The 21,388-nt window shown below is 35.6% G+C and overlaps 1 protein-coding gene across 2 annotated transcripts; it reads left to right on the top strand.

The window, feature by feature from the left end:
• Positions 1-809: 809 nt before the first annotated feature.
• fs(2)ltoPP43 (female sterile (2) ltoPP43) lies at positions 810-20,909 on the top strand. Of its 2 annotated transcripts, none has more exons than XR_016141579.1 (2): positions 810-942; positions 20,825-20,909. XR_016141579.1 is itself a non-coding variant. In XM_089087109.1 (2 exons), exons 1-2 carry the CDS (start codon positions 935-937, stop codon positions 13,872-13,874), a joined length of 768 nt encoding a protein of 255 aa, XP_088943235.1. In that variant the 5' UTR covers positions 838-934; the 3' UTR covers positions 13,875-13,942. The 2 variants fall into 2 exon arrangements, 1 of the variants encoding a protein (XP_088943235.1); XM_089087109.1 differs by lacking the exon at positions 20,825-20,909 and adding an exon at positions 13,115-13,942 and having other exon boundaries at positions 838-942.
• The last annotated feature ends 479 nt before the right edge of the window (positions 20,910-21,388 follow it).

Genomic DNA, 21,388 nt, shown 5'->3' with positions numbered 1-21,388 from the left:
CGGCCTTTAGGTCTTAAATTGCTGGGGAAAGGTGACTAAAATACCTGCACGTCCCTTAACCCATCAACGGAATTAAGAAGTTTAATTCGGATGATTGGTTTGTTTTAACTGATAAGAAGACTTGGTTACAGTTGAGGTCAATGGATTTCTAAATATCTGATGACACTTTTTGGAGAATCAAAGGGGTGAAAGGATTAATCCGTAGTTCATATACCCTGCTACAAATTTTTGGAAGTGGAACAGGCCAAGAAAAATCAATTGCGCGAGATTCCCAAAAAAAAGAATCAGGGCACAAATAGTCAACTGGAGTTTATTAATATTTGCATGATTGATCTCAGCTTAATTCTCAGTTTATTTCTCAGCTCAGTAGCGGGATCTTTCACCACAGACACCTCTGGCTGACTATTTATTTGTATCCCTATTTTTTGTGATGATGATGATGAAAATCGGCGCCGAAAACTAGAAAATTTTTCAAGCTCAAATCGACGCCGATGTCCTTTACAATCGTTGCTGATTTGAAAATCAGGTTGAAATGAGCTGCGTGTGCCCAACCCTTTAACCCTTAAGGTATGTCACTGGGCCCTAACAAAATGAAAATTATCACCATCCTCAACACAGAGTACAACAGATCTAGTAGGGACCATAATTTTGCGCCGAAGTGCAAATTAAAGTAAATATAAGACTATGTTTCGACTTTTTGACTGGAAATAATTTAACTGTTTAGTTAAAGGTCGGTTCATTTACAAGATATTTAATTTTACGTTTTAAGGATTTTAATTTTATAGATGTCTATGTTCTACGCCAACAGTCCAGAAACGAAAGGAAGAATTAATAAACTGACAATTTAGAAGTTCAGCTGTGTTATTAAGAAGATATATAACCTATAAAAAACACATCTCTTAACCAGTTTGAAGAACATACCTAAGGATCAATTATGAATAGGTAATTATTAATCTAATGGTTTGCTTGAGTATCTCTCAGATTAATGGGATTGGGCCTGATTTTTAGGCTAAGGAAAATTATGCCAAAATACAATTACCTTAAATCACATTGTCCAGCAAATAAAAGATTAACCTGTAGGTGCTGGTTAGTGAAGATGTTGAGCCAATGCATTGGTTGCATCCCATTAATGAAGTCATGGCTTGGACAACCAGTTTTTGTCCACAGCTCCCTTGAAGGCCTTCCCATTAGGGGCTGAGATTGCTCCTTTGTTTAGGGAATTTCCTGGGTAGAGTTGTTGGGCTCTGGAATTGGTAAAATTCTACTTTAGCTAATTTGGCTATCTTGTAGAGTAGCTAGGCTAGTTAGGTTAGGAAAATGAAACTTTCAGGGACGTTTCTACAGGCTAAAGTATGTCCCAGGAAGGTATTATCAAGGACCTGCCTCCACTCCTTCTCTCTCTTGTGGGCCCTGAAACTTGCCTACATGACAGGTCTATAGCCTACCTATCAAAATTTTGACAAAGCAACATTTCACCTTAATTTTCAGTTATCAGTTTCTTTTTCTCTAGCTTTAGTTCTGAAAATACAATTCCTTTTATTTGAGTAGAATTTTTGTATCAATGTTTTTTTTTTTAGTTTAGGAAATGTATTTGCATATCTTTAAAACCTTATAAATTAGGATTAAGCAAAGTTGTGAAGCTGAAAACAATTTTGTTGCACTTCATTTAAGCAGAAGATCTATTTTGCATTGTTTCACTTTCATAACACTGATTTTTAAAGGTCAGCAAATGTCAGGACCCTTTTGAGGGAGAAAGATTGGAGGAAGGTACTTCAAAATACCTTCCCAGGACATACTTTAGTGGATATCCACTCTTTGACTATTGGAAAAAATTAGTTTATAAGCTTATATAGAATGGTACTATCCAATCTCCTTATACTTAAAAACATTTTAGTCATCTAGTTGGAAAATTTGGCCCATTAGTATAGGAAAATCTAAATTTGCCAACTAGTTAACAATAAATGTTGCCCCAGCAAAACTTTCATTATCCAACTAGTTGACTAATAACTTTTCCCCAGCAACATTTAAATTTGCCAACTAGTTGACAATAAATGTTGCCCCAGAGGTAAAATTCTACTTTAGCTACTTTTGGGTATCTTGGAAAGGGGTTATGTTAGGAAAATGAAACTTTTGGGGATGGGTCTATAGGCTAAAGTAGGGACTCCCCCCTTTGACTATTGGAAAAATTAGTTTATAAGCTTATATAGAATGGTACTATCAAATCTCCTTATAATTAAAAACATTTTAGTCATCTAGTTGGAAAATTTGGCCCATCTGTATAGGAAAAATCTAAATTTGCCAACTAGTTGACTAATAACTTCACCCCAGCAAAACTTATTTTTTCCAACTAGTTGACTAATAACTTTTCCCCAGCAACACTTAAATTTGCCAACTAGTTGACAATAAATATTGCCCCAGAAAAATTTTCCTTTTCCAACTAGTTGACTAATAACTTTTCCCCAGCAAAACTTAATTTTGCCAACTAGCTGGAAAGAAACATTGCCCCAGAAAGCAAGTCATTTTCCAACAATTTGACTAATAATAGTTAAAATTTATTCTGAATAGCATAAAATATGTTAATATTATAGGGTTCTTTCAAATTTAATTATCACTATTGTGTTACAATTTCCATCTCTCTCCCTGTCTCCCTATTAATGGGAGATTTATTTTGAGTTATATATTGGGCTTTGAAGCCATGGATTTTTGTTTTAATTCCCAGGATAATTAGTCTTGTACCTGGTCCCAAAAGTGAGATTGAATTTGTCAAAGCTTAGAGGATTATTCCTCCTGTCTGTTTAAAGAAAATGGATGCATATTTGAAGTTTTGTTCATTTATTGGACATAAATTGTGTATATTCCTTCATTTATCTCTCTTTGTTTCTATTCTGGAGGAATATTTTTGTCTCATTTTTAGAATTTTTAATTAATTTTCCCAACTAGTTGACTAATAACTTCTCCCCAGCAACACTTAAATTTGCCAACTAGTTGACAATAAATGTTGCCCCATCAAAACTTTCCTTTTCCAACTAGTTGACTAATAACTTTTCCCTGCAAAACTTAATTTTTCCAACTAGTTGACTAATAACTTCTCCCCAGCAAAACTTAATTTTGCCAACTAGCTAGAAAAAAACATTGCCCCAGAAAACAATTTATTTTCCAACTAGTTGACTAGAAGCTTCACCCCAGCAAAACTTTATTTTTCCAACTAGTTGACTAATAACTTCTCCCCAGCAACACTTAATTTTGCCAACTAGCTGGAAACAAACATTGCCCCAGAAAACAATTTATTTTTAAACATGTTGACTAGCAACTTTTCCTGAGCAATACTTTCTTTATCCAACTAGCTAGAAACAAACTTACGCTATACACACTTTTGTTAGCCATCTATTTGGCAAGTAACTTTTCCTCAGAATAATTTCTTAGCTAACAACATGACATAAAGATATATATATATATATATATATATATATATATATATATATATATATATATATATATATATATATATATATTGTGGTTTAGAGTTGACACCACTACACAACAACAACTTCAGATATTGAGCAAGATTGTTGGGAATGACAAGCAGCATCAACCTCCTAGCAACACCCTAATATGAAAAATTTGCATCAATAATCAGTGGGTGGGTGAATAGGACAAACAGTCCCACTTGTATTTCCACAGCTTGTTGCTTTATTCTTTGTCAAGTCTAGACTTGAAGGATGCAGTTGTGGATACAGTCACTGTATCATCTTGAAGGCTGTTCCAATCATTAATGACACATACAGCAAAACGGTAGTGGATTATCAAGTTAAATATTTTGAGTTCAGTGTTGTTTATGAGGGGGTGATCAACCAAGCAGATGGAAGGTAATGGCTTGAAAAATTAGAGGGAATTTAATAGCTTGATATGAAGGACTTCTGTTCTCATATTAGCCAATTTATTCAAACAGGCAATGATTAATAATTTTATTTTTTATATTGTAATGTCTACAATTTGTGGATAATGGGGTAAATCTGCTGAATTGGAGATTTGGAATGAATTGGACTTCAGAGTTTAAGCCAGTAATGACTTCATAGAATTTGTGATACATTTCAGAACAGAGTTAACAGGGAAATGGAGAAAATGTTGCCTATTCTTTTTTTCATAAATATCCCATAAACTCCAGCAGGAAGTATGTCTGAAGAATTGGCTGACTTATTGCATATTCAAGGCTTATATTTATAATACTAATTTTGTTAACATTATATCAAACAATTTTTCACTAGTAGTTAAATTTATGGAAGGGAAATAAACCCCTAATAAGACTATATTATAAAATTTTGAACCATTTATGAAATGGAGAGAAGTCTTAGTGAATAATATTAGCAATTTCAAAAAACTTCTTCAGAATATTCAGGATAGCTGAAGTTCTTATATCCATGTGGAAAAATAGGTGCTGATTACAGAGGGTTCCTATTCCACAAAGGGCTGAATGTGTATGTGGGAGCTATGACCCTGTAAGGAATAGGAAACTTGATTGAAGAATACAAATACACAAGTTTAAAACAGGAAAGTGCAAGTTCACAAGTTATACCTGTAAATGTAGATTGATTTCTTAGTCAGTCATGTAATGTTTGTAAGTTATTTTTTAATGAATAATTTATATTCATGTAATGTCTGTATCTTAGTCAGTCATGAAATTCCCTTAATTTGCACTTTTGAGTGAAATTAAGGTCCATACTGGATCTGTTGTGCTCCAGGTTAATGATGGCAAAATTTTATTACTGTGTTAGGGCCCAGTGACACAACCATAAGAGAGGTCTGCAGGAGAGATGCAATTTCAGCCCAAAGTAGCATCAGCCTCCTAGCAAGACACTCATTATGATGAAGTTGGCATCAGTTGGTAGTTGAGTGGGATGGACAGTTCCACTCATATTTCCATGGCTTGTCATTCCATTCTTTGTCCAGTCTGGACTTGAAGGATGCAGCCATGGGTGCAGTCTCCATTTCAGCTTGAAGGCTATTTTTATTGTTGACAACACACTTGGAGAAGAAGTGTTGCCACATTTGTGTATTGACAGAATGTTTTGACAGCTTTTGTGAGTGTCCTCTTGTATGGTGCTGACTTGAATGTTTGGTAAAAGGGGGTTATTTGGTTGTGCGTTATACTTATAGGTCAGCATCATATCACCATGGTGGCATCTGAAGATGAGTTTTGGCAGCAGCATGCATTTCAGTCTCTTGTTGTATGGGAGATCTCATAGGCCAGCTATGCACTTTGTGGCATGCCTCTGAACTCCTTTGATTAGACTAATATCATTCTTATAGGAAGGGGAGGTGAGACATGTACCAAAATCCAAAACAGGCCTAACTATAGTCATAGAAAGACTGCACAGGAGCAGCTGGTTATGGTGCATTTGAGGAGACTGAGGCTTGAGTTTGCTTTTAAAACTGCTTGTTGCCAGTGGCTGTGGAACTTCCATTGTTCATCTATCAGCACTCCTAGATCTATTTCTTTGGGACTTGTCTTTAGTACTAAGTCAGCCAGTGAATTGGGATTGGACATGTTGTACTGGTGATGGGGATTGTTGCTTCCAAAGTGAAAGACACCACACTTTGATGTGTTGAATTCAAGTAGCCAATCTTGTGCCCATGTTTGGATTTTATGAAGGTCACACTGCAGACTTTGTTGATTTGCAGGCCCAAACAGCTTGGAGTTGTCAGCATAGATGTATATGAGGAATAGGGTAGGGCCCAAAACAGTACCTTGGGGAACTCCACTTACAACATCACATGGTTTGGAGAAAACCTTGTCATTAGCTCTGAGGAGTTGAACCTTCTGAGTCTGACCAGTCAGAAAGTGCATGACCCAATCAATCATGTCTGCGTGGGTACCTGCTGCTGAAAGTTTCAATTTGAGATGGTTGTGTGGTACCATGTCAAAAGCCTTGACTAGGTCCAGTAAAATCAGGTCCACTGGGATTCCTTTCTCCAAGTGATCTGTTATGATGATGTATGTCTCAAGGAGATTGGTCTCAACCAATTTTCCTGGCTGAAAGCCATGCTGGTTGGGGGAAAGTATGTTATTGGTATGGAGATGTGTCAAAATCTCACCATTCACAATCTGTTCAAGGGTTTTTGCCACTGCTGAGGTCAGACTGTATTGGGGTGACATGGGTCAGCTTCCAGTCTATGGGTACCTTTTTCAAGTCAAGCAACAGTTGGAATATATTGCATAGTGGTTGTGCAATTTCTTTGGCAAGCTCCTTCAAAAGTCTTGGGTGCAAGTTATCAGGACTGGCGGACTTGTTGATGTCTAGCACTTCAAATTGCTTTTGGACAACAGGGGGGAGAGTAGAATAGGTGGCATCAGGTTAGGGATGTTGAATGATGGGCTATGAGGAAGAGGGCCATCTGGTTCATTGGTGAAAGCTGATGCAAACTGCCTGTTGATGAATTTGGCAATGTCCTTCAAGCTGGTCACTTCCTTGCTATCATCTTTACTGAGTGATTTTACTGATCGTCTGCTTTGGTACTTACTAGATACGTACTTCCAGAACTTCTTCAGGTTATTCTTACTATCATCAGCTAGCTTGGACTTGTAACTTGCGTAAAGTTTTTTAGTTAGGCTTCTTAGTGTGTTTTGAGCTTTCGCAAACATTTGGTAGTGCTCTTCTTTCCCTCCTTTATTGTACTTTCTCCAGTACCGTCCCCTCCTGTTTCTTTCCTTGCATATCTTGGGGGTCATGAAAGGCAGTGTTTTGGGCTTTGGTGTGAGTTTTACTGATGTGTGCTTTTTTTGAAGTGTAAGTAGCTTGTCCTTTAGTTTAGCCCATTGTTGGTCTTCATCCCCTTGAAGTAAAAGTGACCAAACTATGCCTTCGAGCTCTTTTCTGATTGCCCTCTAATCTACATACGTTTTCTTTATGTAATCATTCTTTATCTTACAAAATGACAGATTCACTTCTAGGATTAAATGATTGCTCTTTCTTAGAGGGGGTAAGTAATTTATGTTCTGAAGCTGGTCTTTATTCCATAAGAATACTAGGTCCAGTAGAGTTGGCCTCTAGTAGCTTGTTCGACAATCTGGTAGAGATTAAGGTCATGAAGGCACTCTGTGAATAGATTTGTGCTTCTGCTTCTGTTCGTAAGTACAGGTATATACAGGTATCCCTCTTTCCATATAAGGTCAAGGAAGTTAAAATCACCAGCTATAAGTAGGTTCCCCGTGTAATTCATAGTTGCTTTATGCAGCTTTGTTGCTATTGTCTGCTCAGTTTCTTGGCAATCTGAGGCAGATGGGCTTTTATAAAGACAGCCTACTCTGGTTATTACTCCACTGCCATCATCACACAGGTCAAACCATACAGATTCAACAAATTGTGAGTTACCCAAGAGACATAATGACTGTATACTATAACATGTCTTGAATAGCACTAATGTACCATGCCTGCATTCTGAAGACTGTAGGTTAGACACAATGCCATACCCTGGAATCTTAACATGGGAATCTTTGAGTTTGTTGCTACTAGACTTGGACAAACCTCAGTCAATAGGACTAGATTATAATTTTTGGAATAAATCACAGATTTCAGCTCATTCAATTTGTTAGGAAGTTGGTCAACATTAGTAATTAGAGCAGAAAAATCTGGACTTACTTGTTTTTGGTGTTGCTTACTCTGGTTGTTGGTCCTGTTGCTCGGCTGACCCGAGTCCTCATCTGTTCCGCTTAAAATGGTCACTGGCGCTTTTGAGTTAGCAGTGTAATAGCTTCCAGGGCTTGTTTTGCTTTTGAATGAGCTGTCACTAGTCATGGATGAGAGTCTTTCCATAGAAATAACACTACCATGTTCAGTAACACACATATTTGCATTATTCACACAGTTCACAGCTTGGAGGTCTACATTGGCATTGGGGTTGGAGGAGGGTCTTCTCCTTCACTTCCTGTGTTTTTTGACACAATGCAGAAGTTGCAGATTACAAGGTTTTGTTCACCACCAGCAGTTCTGTCCTTAAGCTCTGCAACAAGTGCTTTATATCTCTCTTGATCCTGTTTTGATCAATCATAGCTGAACTGTACTGCTCCTTTCCTTGAGAAAGACTCTTTCAAGATCTTTTTTTATCCAAAAGGATGACACAGTAAACAAAAGGGGTGGTGCTGTATTCCGGGTTGGATTGCTAGCCTGTACATTCTGCTTTAGGTGACAGACATTGGTTATGGGACTGCAATTGATTCCTTACTTGGTTGATAAAAAACTGCTTGAGAGTGCTAGTGTCATCAATGGAAGCATCAATACTGTATGCAACAATGTTTTTTTTCTGTGACTTTGTCTTTTTCAGCATGGATGATCTGTCATACTTCTTGCACAATTCTGCTTGCACACTTTGCTTTGTTTTATCCATGCTATATTTTGAGGATAGGGCTAATTCCTCACTATTCACTTTGTCTTTTATAGAACCTAGCTCAACTCTAAGTGCACTCTCAGTTTGTGCAATGGTATTGGAGAGACTACTCTGAATGTTTCCTATTGCTTGCATAATTACTGAAGTAATATCTTGGATAGTAGCTGTGGGTTGGGGGGGGGTAATGGATTTAGGGGTGGTCTCATTTGATTTACACCAAGCACAGTCCCATTTGAAACCATTTTTCTCCTGCATTTTCACAAGAAGTTCATACTCTGTATTGGATATTTTCAGGCAGTCACAACACATCTATTTCCTACACCCATCACAAAGTATGCTCTAGAGTCTTCTTCTAGGTCTAAAGTACATAACAGGCATCTGTCCACATTTTCTGGGGGCTCTCTCTTGGACGTTTCGTTTTGGCGGCATTTTGGGCACAAAGTGTTCTTGGATTTTTTTTAGATGAAAAATCGGGATTTATTTTTGAGCTGGTGGCAACCCTGACAGTAGCCAAACAGGTTTTTTTATAAACAGGCTATCTCAAGTGTAATTTCTGAGCTTAATATCTCAGGATAGAATAATGTTCAAGAAATTCAGTCACTTTCTTTAGGTAGAGGATTTTCTTTTGATTAATTTGGTAGTCAAAGGTTTGGAATTATCTCACTGAGTCCAGTTTAATTTTGATAGTTTGTTCACTGGTATTTTATTTCACTGTGAATGAAATGCATCACCATATCAACATTAACGTTTGTAAGTTTAAAATTTTTGTGAGATATCTACTCAAAAGGAGATATCTTTGCTCTTTCATTGCTGATAGTTCACTTTCTCTGTGAAGAACTTAGTATTTGTAGTTGTTTTTTACTGGTGGCAAAATGAGACAAACTTTTCTAAGAAGAAGCAATTTATATTGTGTTTTGTACTGATTGTATGTTCTGGGGAAGAGATGTTCCATATCCACCACAAACAATCCAATTATAATCTATTTGATGCCCAATGAGCCTTTTATAAGATTGTGTCTTTTCATGACCACCCCATGTGCTAGATAGAAGGTGTATATTTAAGATTTTGGTTGGGAGGGGGTTGGCACCAGCTAAATGTTGTTAGACTAAATATCTACTCAAAAGGAGATATCTTTGCTCTTTCATCGCTGATAGTTCACTTTCTCTGTGAAGATCTTAGTATTTGTAGTTGTTTTTACTGGTGGCAAAATGAGGCAAACTTTTCTAAGAAGAAGCAAATTATATATTGTTTTGTACTGATTGTATGTTCTGGGGAAGGGATGTTCCATATTCACCACAAACAATGCAACCATAATCTATTTGATGCCCAATGTGCCTCTTATAAGATAGTGTCTTTCCATGACCACCCCATGTGCTAGATAGAAGGTGTATATTTAAGATTTTGGTTGGGAGGGGGTTGGCACTAGCTAAACGTCGTTAGAATTTCAAGAACTTTCTATCAACTTGTTTTGATAATAACCCTTGTTAAACTGGGATCAAATGCACAGCTACCAAGACACTGATAATGCCTCTTGTGTTCTAATGTCTCAGTTTCTTGCCAAAGTTGCTGAAATATCATCCATATCCATTGTAGCATCTCTATTTGATTAGACCAATATATTTGCAAGCCTCTTTTGTCTGCCCGCTCCTGTCAAATCCTGGAGCTATGATTTCAGCCACTTTAAGGTGCTTGAAAATCCTCACTAAAAGCCTAAAAATCCTACTAAAAGCTCAGTTTCTACTAGTTGAGAGGGTGTTAAGAATTGCCACACAACTGAAAATTGGCATTTTTCTCAGGAAATCTTAACCATTGATGGCTAGCACCTCTTACAGATTTCCCTCTTATAACCCTTGATTTTTTTTTTTTTTTTTTTTTTTTTTTTTTTTTTTTTTTTTTTTTTTGCTGATTCTGCCAATATCAACATAAAAGGATATGGAGTAAGATGTTACTTTATTGATAAAGAACTATTGCAAACTAAAAAGAAATAGGTGAGTTTGTCTTCAAGTCAAATAATGTACAAATAAAAACATTTGGAATTAAGAGCATCATTTGGCTGAATAATTAAAAACAAGAGAAACAATCAGAAATATTGATGAATAAAAAAACGATTTTGTGAAAACTAGGTTCAAGAAAAAATAGAGCTTAAAACTTGAAGCACACAAAAAAAAATTGAACCAAAGAAGCCTATGTGTTGCTTATCTTTGCAAGTTTCATGCTCACATCTCTTTAGCCTACTAGCTCAATAGAAAAGTAATAAAATGATTGCTTTACTTTAGTGTTTGCTTACTGCCATTTCTCTTCTTATTATTTGGTGAAATATGATATAATGCACTTTTCATCTTCTAAAAAAAAAAAAAAAATCCTGAAAGAAATCTAACAGAAGTTCTAAATTTACAAGGGAAATTGTTGGATCTCAGCCAAACTTTGTGGGAAGTTAGAGTTAGTGTCTTAGTTATGTCTTAGGTTTTTTTTTATATATATATATAAAGAAATGAATGGGGCCCTTTAATTCAGAATAATCAGGAAAGTTCAAAAAATGACCTGTAAAGCACCAAAGAGGTAAAAGCTGATCATTGATTCATTCTCAAGACTAGAAAAAAAAACTGGTAACTAGATTATAATATTCAGAAATGTAGGGTTAATCGGTTTTGAGCAAATAATTCAAAGCAGCCACTTATAAGCAGTCCTAGCAAAAGAGATCTGGGAGTTTTGATTGACAATATGTTCAAGTTTAATTTGCATACACAGTCTGCAGTGACAAACAAACTCAATATGATAAAAATTGCATTCTGTTGTAGGTACCCTGTTGCAATTATCAAGCTTTTGAATGGCATAATTTGACCAAAATTAGAATTTGGGATACACATTTCTACTCCCATCAAAGACTCTCATATTCTATATTAGAGTCTGCAACAGCAAGTATCAAAATGCATAAAGGGTCTCAAGCACCTGCCATACTCTACATGACTCAAAATATGGTATCTTGCACACCAGTGCAGGCAAGGGATATATTAATGACAGACATTGGTCAGCAACCAGGATATCATCCCCAACCTATCCAAGATAGGCAGCACCTCTAGAACAAGAGGATACCCCTTGTAACTCTACGTGAAGTTTGCTAATGCTGGACTGCAGAACAAATTATTTTCTAACCGTGTAGTTAACCTATAGAGCCATAGCCAGAATACAGTTATGTCTTGTAGTATTTAGGTCTTCAATTCAACATTTGTTAGAGATTGTTGCAGTAAGCCATGGCCAACACTTTGGGATGCACCCACTGAGCAGTATCATCATCATCATGACTGATGTCAACAGGATTTGTTTTTATTGCTGGCAAGTGTGGTTTAAGGTAAATAATGTTGGGAGTACTGGCAATAAGAGAAACAGTAGCTTCAAGCATTGATTGACCAAGGGAACACATCCCAGCTAATTGTGTGAGATAGAGCTTAAAAGTGTAGAACTTTAATAGATATATAAAAGAAAACAAGGGTTTGTAAAGATGAGATATTTTATTGCTCTGAGGTACTTCAAATTAACACTCGGAGAATACAGCAAAAACAATATAAGTTTTTATAAACAATGTTTAACTTTCTGTATAGGTCAAAGTTATTAAGTTTTGAATTCATGCATTTTGGGCCTTAATGCTTTATTATTCTTCCTTTTTGTATCTTTACCTACAATGCCAGTTCTTCTGAGGATCTAAAAAAAAATAAAAAATTATTAACTATAAGTAGCAGAAACCTTTAACTTAACAAACAATTGACAAAATTAACCTTGTCTATCTACAACATCATAGTCTAAAAAGATCTAAAAAGATCTTAGATCTAAAAAGCCTACCAATAATATCACAAGTAGAATATTCTTTTTTAAAACTCATTTCCTTGTAATTATTTTATCCTGACTTATTTTATACTCAAGGTCTCTATTACTTTAAATATTATAGTATACTTGCTAAATTTATTGATTTGTAGCTATTATATTGCCTAATGGCTGTTTTCTAACAATCAAGTCTTTAAGCAAACTTGATGGAATAGAAAGAAGGATAACCTTTAAGTCATGATACTACTTGTATAGGAAATTCTTCTGGGCCATGAGCAGTACAACTAAGTATCTTTCTCAGTCTGGACTGGGTTTTGTGCTGGTATATGCAATGATTTTTAAGATTTGACTTTTTTTAAGGGTCAGACCCCCCCCCCCCCCAAAAAAAAACAAAAAAAACTAATTAATATTCCACTGGCATGTACTATGGTAACTGGATAAAAAAAACAACAAAAAAACAACTGTATTTTGTCCCATGCAGCTTTGTGAAGGGGGGTCAATGGTAGGTCCAGATCAGTGGTCATGATTTTGTTTTATGTTCCTGAATGTAATTAAAATTTGTTAATGAGCCATAATGATGATGCTCTAAAACCTATTCTTACTGAAATCAGAGTTTCTTCAGCAATCTGCTTTTCTGTAGTGACAAGAAATGTGTCTTAACTGAACACTGTGCATGTGGACTCTTTAATAGACCAGATCTGGTCATGTTTCTCACATCAGAATAAGTCCTTTCTTAGAATATAAATTCATCCCTTCTCATTGGCATGACAAATATTTGATGCTAAAACCCTTTAGCATCTAATGCTTACACACTAAGATGAGTTTGGTAGAATCACAATCTAAATGAGCTTCTATTTGTTTTTAAGATTGTTCATGTTGTATCAATTAACTTATATAAAATCTTTTGGCATAGGCAAGCCATTGATTCAGCCCCAACATTTGTAAGAATTAAGAGAAAACATGACGAAGAGCCAAGCCCCATTTTGGTTGTTGCTGGTAAAAGGCAAAGACTGGATAAAGAAGCTGAAGATTTTTCTCACATAATCAGTCTTGCTGGAACAGTTAGAGAAATGTCTGAGATACAAGAACTTGCATTAATGGATTGTTTTGAGAAAAACAAGAAGCTTTTGGAGAAGGCTTCTCAGCATATGAGTTGTAAAAGAAAGGTTGAGAGTCAAACAGAAAAAAATAATGCAAAGAAATACAAAATGTTTGAAGGTGAAAATTTTCGAAAGTATAATGTTGTTGATTTTCTAGAAGAAACAGCTTCAAGTGGCTTAACATTAAATGGTGCTGAAATGGTAAGAGAAACGCTTATGCAAGAAGATTTTGTTTATGATGTATACTTTTCAAATATGCCTCTTAATTGTGTTGATGGTCTTCTATCAGTTCACCCTTATGATGATGTGATTGTTGATGACACTGTAGAGTGTGTCATTGAAGACGATAGTGATGATTCGAATCAGGAAAATTATTATACAAATGAATATCCAAGTACACCTGATGACTCTGATGATGAATTGTATGGGGATGATAAGTTGGTAGAAAAATTCAGTCGTTTTGTGGTTGATAGTGCTGAAAATTCTGATGCAGAATATCAAGACTGGGAGAAATATGCACAGAATTTAGATGGGTCAGAAAGCAAGCAGGATAGTGACTATGAAGACTATTAATAAATGCTTGTTGTTGTTTTTTTCAGTTTGTTGTATATAACTCTTTGAATTAAATTTTGTTGTATTTGTATGGCTAGATATTGACTTTGTATGACTTTAAAGTGATTTTCAGGGTTCTTGTGAGTTTTCAAGTCTTCAAATGTGTGCATTTGGTTAAACTTAAAAAAAAAAACATGCCAGGACACTAGAGGATAGTGTGGCAAATCCCAAAAGTCGTTTTATTAAGATTTAAATCCCCTCCAGACACTGCTGCCATATGTTGTTAATTTAAAAAACTTTTTCTGCAGAATAAGTTTTGTTTTAAAAAGGTAAAGAACTCCATTAAACCAAAAATGAACAAAAAAAGAACCAAATAATCTACCAATGATACAACTACCACAAATAAGCATCAATAAATAAATGAAACCCAAAATGAGCAGAAATTAACATGATTAGGGCTCAAAACCCTATGCTTTCTAAAAGCCAGAATATAATTTGTACTCTACTGAAAAAATTCAAATGAATATGCATTGTCAGTTTAATATATATACATGCTGATATTTATTCCTTAAAATCTTAATTAATTTTTGATTTGTTAAAGTTATAAAATTGAAAACATTTAAACGAATATTTTTCAATAAAGTGCAAATTATATTCTGGCTTTGAAGTCTGTCTGTTTCACTTGAAAACAACGTTTCACTTGTTTGTTTTTTTTTGTTTTTTTTTTTACTGGGACAAGTAGCAAGCTTGTCCCCTGACTTTGCAACAGCTGGGATTGATCCCTGGGCCTCGTATTCCCAAGCAGACCTTAAATCTGCTGTTCTGCCACAAGGTTTTATTCCTGAACAGAAAATCCACATCTCACTTGAAGAGGATGCACAATGACATATGATACACACAGTGTATTAAAACTAGACATAATGGATTACCTTGTCATAAACTGGGTTTATGGGTTTACATATGAATTGTGCTTATTAATATATGTCTTATCTTATGCTTTTCTACAGGAATAATGTCATCTTTTCTTTGTCAATGCCTTTTCGTTTACAATAAACACTACTGCTGCTACTATTAACTCACTGTAGCACCAAGCCACCATCCCAAGAAGTTCCCATTTCCCTTATATCTTTCCTTACAACATCCTCTCCCCACTTTTGTGGACAACCTGCTTTTTATTTGGCCATAGACTGTTGGCCGACAAGGACAGTCTTTTGCAATTTGTCATCCTTTATCCATAGAACGTGTCCTAGCCATCTCATCCTTTCTCACATTATAGCTTTAGAAAGCAAGACCGAACTAAATTTTTTGTACAGTTTACTTTTTGATAATATCGTCAGTCTGTTGGGTACCCAAAACAATCCGTTGGCAGTTTCTCTGGAAAACATCTAGAAAATTCTCCTCCGTTTTTCAGAGTGCCCACGCATCAGAACCATACTTGACCACTGTCATCACTCTAGCTTCCAATATTGTAATTTTTGTTCGCAGACTTATCTTCCTATTCTTCCAATTTTTTTTTTCAACTGAAAGAACACTCTGGGCCTCTACTATTCTACTCTTAAAATCTACACTGCACTCATTGTTTTTGCTAATGATAATACTTAGGTAAGAGAAGCTGTCCAATTGATCCATCTTCTCGTTACCCAATATCACCTCTTCACCTTAACTTATTCCAAGTCTTAGCGACTTAGTCTTCTCCACATTAATTTATTAAAACATCCATTTATTTATTTATAACAATTATAACATTTATTTTATTATAACAATTAATTTATTTATTAAAGAAACATCCTGGTTCTTGGCCATTCTACTTTTAATATCTTCACTGTACCCACCATCTTTACTAATATTACTACCTAGGTAAGTGAAGCTGTCTAATTGGTCAATCTTCTCATTGCCCAACATCTTCACCTTCACTTATTCTTAGTCTCCTTGACATTAATTTTCAAACTAATCCTTGCACCCAGAACTTGCAAAACCTCTATAAGTTATTTCATTTTGCTAACATAGTTAAAATTAATATGAACTGGTTCAGTTAATAAATTCAAGCTTATTTTAATCTAAAGCACAGTTTTATAATATAGCTAAATGCTAAAAATCTTAGAGTTTAATGAAGAATGATTTGGTCTGAAAGTGTTCAGACATGGAACATACCTTTCATGGATTTATTTTAGTCCAGAAAAAATACCATTTTAACCCTGCGTTTGAGCAACAAAAACGGTTCAGCACCAAAATGTTCAGAAAAATTTCTTCAATAACATATTTAAAATTGCCTGTGTAGAAATGTGCCTTTTTCAGAGAAAATTGGGAAAAATCTCGAATTTAAATTTCAGTGATATTTCCTGGATTAAAATGTCTTTTCTGATTAATTCAAGTCTGGGAGACTGAAAATTACATCGGAATCGGGAACTTCATCGCTTAGTACCCCATTTTCACCCAAGCAAGTTTGGAGGGGACAAAAAATCTGAATCTTAATTTTATGGACTGAAAGGTCTTAAGTTATTCCTCCAATCATTCTCCTGCTGTGAAAAGAGGAGTTGTCACTTCTCTAGTTGATAGAGCATTGAAAGTTTGTTCAACACGTTTCTTGGATTTAGAACTCAACCACCTTAGAGATATTTTATTTGGGAATGGTTATCCAATTAGTTTAATAAATTCTGTAATTGCAAAACGCATTAAAAGATTATCAGATAGTTCCACAGAAAACACAAATCAAAGGGAAAATTCAGTTTATCTTGGTCTCCCATACATTAAAGGGATTTCTGACCACATTTCAAAAAATCTAAGGAAAAATAACATTTACACTTATTATAGACCCAGAAAAACTATCAGGTCCCAAATTTATCAAGGAAAAGACCCTATCCCGATAGGTGAAAACTCCGGTGTCTACAGAATTCCTTGTTCGTGTGGTCTTTGGTATATTGGAAGAACTAATCAGCGACTAACAGATAGATTAACTCAGCACTCTAGTTCAATTAATAATACACTTAAAAAGCGGAAAAAAACAGAAAATTTTGACTCTGCCCTTGCAGAGCACATTTTTGAAAAACCAGACCATACTATTTTGTTTAATCAAGCTAGTCTTATTTCGAATGATAAAGGTATTGTCCAGCACTACAGAGAAGCTGTTGAAATTTATAAATACCAACATTTAGTTCTAGCTTTAAACAGAGATTCCGGTGATTTAAGAATAAACGAGTCATATTTCGGTTTTCTCAAAAGAGAAGCCGATACTTTAGTGATCCCTGAAATAAACCTTGAACCACTTTCCCAATCATCTAATCAAACACGTGAACAACCCCTTAGGTCTCAAAGGGTGTCTGCAAGAAATGCCTTAATTAAAATCCGAAATCAAATGACATAGTTTTCCAAATTATTTAATTGCTGGTTCGTTTTGTTTTTTGAGTGAATGAATTGATTCCTTTCCTTGTTCAGTTGTTTGCTAGTATCCGTCGATTGCAGTTCATATTTTTTGGATTTTGTGCAAATCGCGGATATTGGCGAATAACTCGCTTTTATGGTTGTTAGGTAGTTGGTTTTAATTCTTTTAATTTTTGGCTTTTATTGATACATCGTTTCGTTTCGCGCTGAAGAAGAGAGGCGTTTGTCCTCTCGAAATATTCGCTTCGTTTTTTCAGTATCTTCATTTGGCCTATATAAACCCCATTTTTGCTCGTTTTTCTTTCTTTATGAAAGGTCATTTCCTATTATTCAAGTGGGGAGAGATCGGAAACTAAATCAGGAGTGAAAAACCCCATCACTTTGTAGACCATTTCCCCCCTAGGTGAGGTCAGAGGGGGTAAAATATACCATTTGTGGTGTTATAATGATATGAACATTATAAAAAAAAATGGGATATTAAGAGATGGAATTTTCCAATCCTGATCTAATTTTTTGTCTTCCTGGGCTTGAATTAATAGGAAACGACCTTTCAATTATGTATTATGTTATTATAATACCTCGCTTAGGGTGAAACTGGGTACTAAGTGGTGAAATTTGATTGAGATTCTGATTTTTATCCCCCTCTGACCTTGCTTTGCCGGAAATGGGATACTAAACGACGTGATTTTCCAATCCTTATGTTATTTTCGGTCTCCCTGGACTTGAATTAATAGGAAATGACCGTTCAATCTAGAAAATATTGCAGAAACTTAAGTTGTAGATCCCCCTTTTTTCCCTGAAAAAAACCTGATATTTCTGTGCAGTCGATTTTGGCTGATTTCGGATAGGCTATTGAGCACATTTTTCTCAACATTTTGGCGCAAAAAACATTTCTGTCACTCAAATTCCAAGGTTGGGGCTTTTTTTGTAATTTTACTGAACTATTAGGCTACTGCAGAAACGTGAAGTGTCTATTTTCTTAGAAGGAAAAGGTGATATGATTTATCGTTACTTTATATGACTATTATGGAATCATAAATCTAGAAAAAAAAATCTTGATTGGATACCTTTATAGCTAAAAAATACGTTTAAAATGAGGAATGCACGCTACAGAGGCACTTGTGTGCTGGGGAAAGGGGATTTGGGCTTGGCCCTTCTAGACAAAAAAAAATTTCTCTATCTTCTCGATAGCTCCCTATAACTTTTGAATACGGTACAGAGCGTTTTGGCTTTGCGTGATTTCTTTTATATTTCCCTGCTCGAAAATTCTTGCAAATGCCCCCCCCTCCTCCACCAAATATTGATCCAAAGACTATTGAAGGCACATTTTATTGAGAGCTCTAGTAATCAAAAGGATCCCTATGGCTCCTGGGACTTTTTTAGGGTGCTAATCAAAACACTTTATACATCAAAATGCTATACTTTAGACTTAAAGTTTAACCAATCTTGAAGGCTGAGAGATTCTTTTGTATTATTAAATCTGGAACCCAACGGCGTATCTAGGATTTTAGTTGGGGGCTAGGACTATTTTTTTCAAAGGGTGGGTTTACCAAACAACTTAAAAATGCACAAAAAGTTGCTTGTATACATTTTGTTCTCGGACAGATAAAGTATACACTATTATACTTGTAGACAGTAATTTGTATAATAGATATTTGAAATTTTCCACATGTCTTCTGCTATTTGTTGAACTTTGTGGACTTTCTTGAAAAAGTTAAATAAAGTTCAACTTTTTTCCGACAGCAATAAAGTCATTCGAGGAAAACGGTTTATTAACTTTGTGGACAGCTTTATTAACTTTATTGACGCCGAGGGAGCCCCTCATAAGTTTTAAGAGTTTGACAAACATTTCAGAAGGAGGGTTCAAAACCGGTACATCCGGTTTTGACTGGATACCCTGGATACAACCATGGTAACATTGTACTCGTGCACGAAGCTTGAGACAAATGCTCTTTCATGCCGAATACCTCTCGTGCTTATCAAACGGTTCGTGGTAAAGAACTGTAAGTAAGGAGTGACCCGGCTCAATAGTAACTGAAACTCTAAAAACGGAATTTTGATACCAATAGTTATATTAAAAGAATAGGATTTTTATGCTGATTTCAATTATATAAGTTTCATTTAGTCTTACCCATGAAAGGTTACGAGCCTGGGAAAATTTGCCTTGTTTTTGAAAAAAGGGGGAGACACCCCGTAAAAGCAATACAATATGAATGAAAATCACACCATCAGATTCAGCATATCAGAGAACCCTATTGTAACGGTTTCAAGCTTCTATCTGCAAAAATGTGGATTTTTTTTTTGCCAGAAGAAATACCATGGATGCGTGTTTATTTGTTTTTTTTTTCTCTGGGGTGATCGTATCGCCCCAGTGGTCATAGGGTATCGTGATAGGGCTTGTTCGAACGGAAATTAAAAGTTCTAGTGCCCTTTTTAAGTGACCAAAAATATTAGAGGGCAACTAGGCCCCCTCCCCCACCCCCTTTCCCCCAAAAACCGTCCGATTAAAATGTTGAGATACCCAATTGGTTCATCATTGTTGAAATGCCCAATAACTATGCCTATGTATATAAAATGACCCCCCCCCCCTCACACACACACACACAACCCCAGGAGAAAAGTCTTTAAGTCATAAAAAATGCACATTGTTTACGCATAGCATTTGTTATTGGGAAGCATGCATACATTTTAAGGTGGGAAGACGATTTTTTTGCTAGGCCTCCTTTCACGGGGAACTTTCCATGGGGAGGGAAGTTTCCGGGGGATGAACTTGTCAAAGGAAATTATACGCTGGGGAAATTTGCCAGAATTCTTATACAAAATTCTTTTTATATTTTTTGCTTTCTCTTTTTTGTCTCAATTTTAAGCGTGGAGTTGTTAAGGATAATGTCCTGGGTAAATCTTCACTGGGATTGAGTTGTCTAGAGGATATATCCGTGGGGAGAGTAGTTTTCCGTGGAGCTGGGGCCAGATTTCTTGGGATTATTTAAAAAACAATTAGAAATTGAATATAAAAAAAAACAAGTTTTTTTCAACTGAAAGTAAGGAGCAACATTGATACTTAAAGTTAGAATTTTTTTCTCAATTCTTTAAGATTGACTTCTGAAACACTATGTTCGTTTAACTGGAACAAAAAGATTTTTTCAAAAGTACTAAAAAAATTTAGCGTAAAGGGCGAGGTGTTGAGGAGGAGGCAACCCCCTTCATACCCGTAATAGTTGCTGTTCGTTTTAAGTTTTAATGTTGCTCCTTACTTTCAGTTAAAAGAAAAAACCTGTTTTTTTTTTGTCAGAATCGAAGCTGGCCTCGAGACTATCCTTGGGGTCACTTGGGGATAAAATCTGGGGGAAGGATTTCACGGTGTTTTTGGGTACCCCGGCAACTTTTTTGAAAATCTATCCTCAGCCTCACCCTACTTTCCTTCAACAAACTAAATCAAATTTATACAATAATTCAAAATAAGTTTTCAGGCCACGGGAAATAATTACAAGAATACGTTTCTGATTTTTTTTTTTCAATATGAAATAGAATACGGATAGTATCCTTTCTGTCCAGTCCTGTAAATGAGATAACTGCAACTTCCTTATTTTCAGGTAGAATTAGCAATGGTTTCAGTGGCTAAAAAATGACTTCCTCGAGTAGAAGGAGTAATGGTGGAGTTAAATTAAGACTAACAAGTAAGTTAATGGTTCATAACCCTTAGTTTGTTTCTAAACTGGAAATTCAAGGTAATAAAATCAAACACACATAGCCTTTCAATGGGGGGGAGGGGCAACAAGGTCAGCTGACCAGGGGGCAACAGGGTCAGCTGACCCGGTTTTCGCAGGTAGGGGGAGGGGTTACCTCCTTTGATCAAGTTTTTCAATTTGATTTGGCTTTATTTTCTTATGTTTGAGTCAGAGGGGGCGCTGTAATTAATTGTTTTCTGGGTGCCACCAACCCTAGGAATGGCTCTGCAAACACAAGATCTGTTTTACAGTATCTAGTTTAAGGCTCTTCTTTCATAATTATATAGTTTATAACCCTTCCTAATGGATTAGAAGTTCTTGGCCAAATTAGAATATCCCAGAATGTTTGCGGGAAAAAAAAAGAAAAGAAAAAGATATTATTTTAGTGGTTGACCGCTTCTAAAGAAAAAAATTTATATGAATAAAAGT

Source organism: Artemia sp. Qi Xiang Cuo, chromosome 3 (genome assembly GCF_049724085.1).
Source record: "Artemia sp. Qi Xiang Cuo chromosome 3, ASM4972408v1, whole genome shotgun sequence".
Classification (NCBI taxonomy): Eukaryota; Metazoa; Arthropoda; class Branchiopoda; order Anostraca; family Artemiidae; genus Artemia; species Artemia sp. Qi Xiang Cuo.
This window is presented reverse-complemented; position numbering and strand designations above follow the sequence as displayed.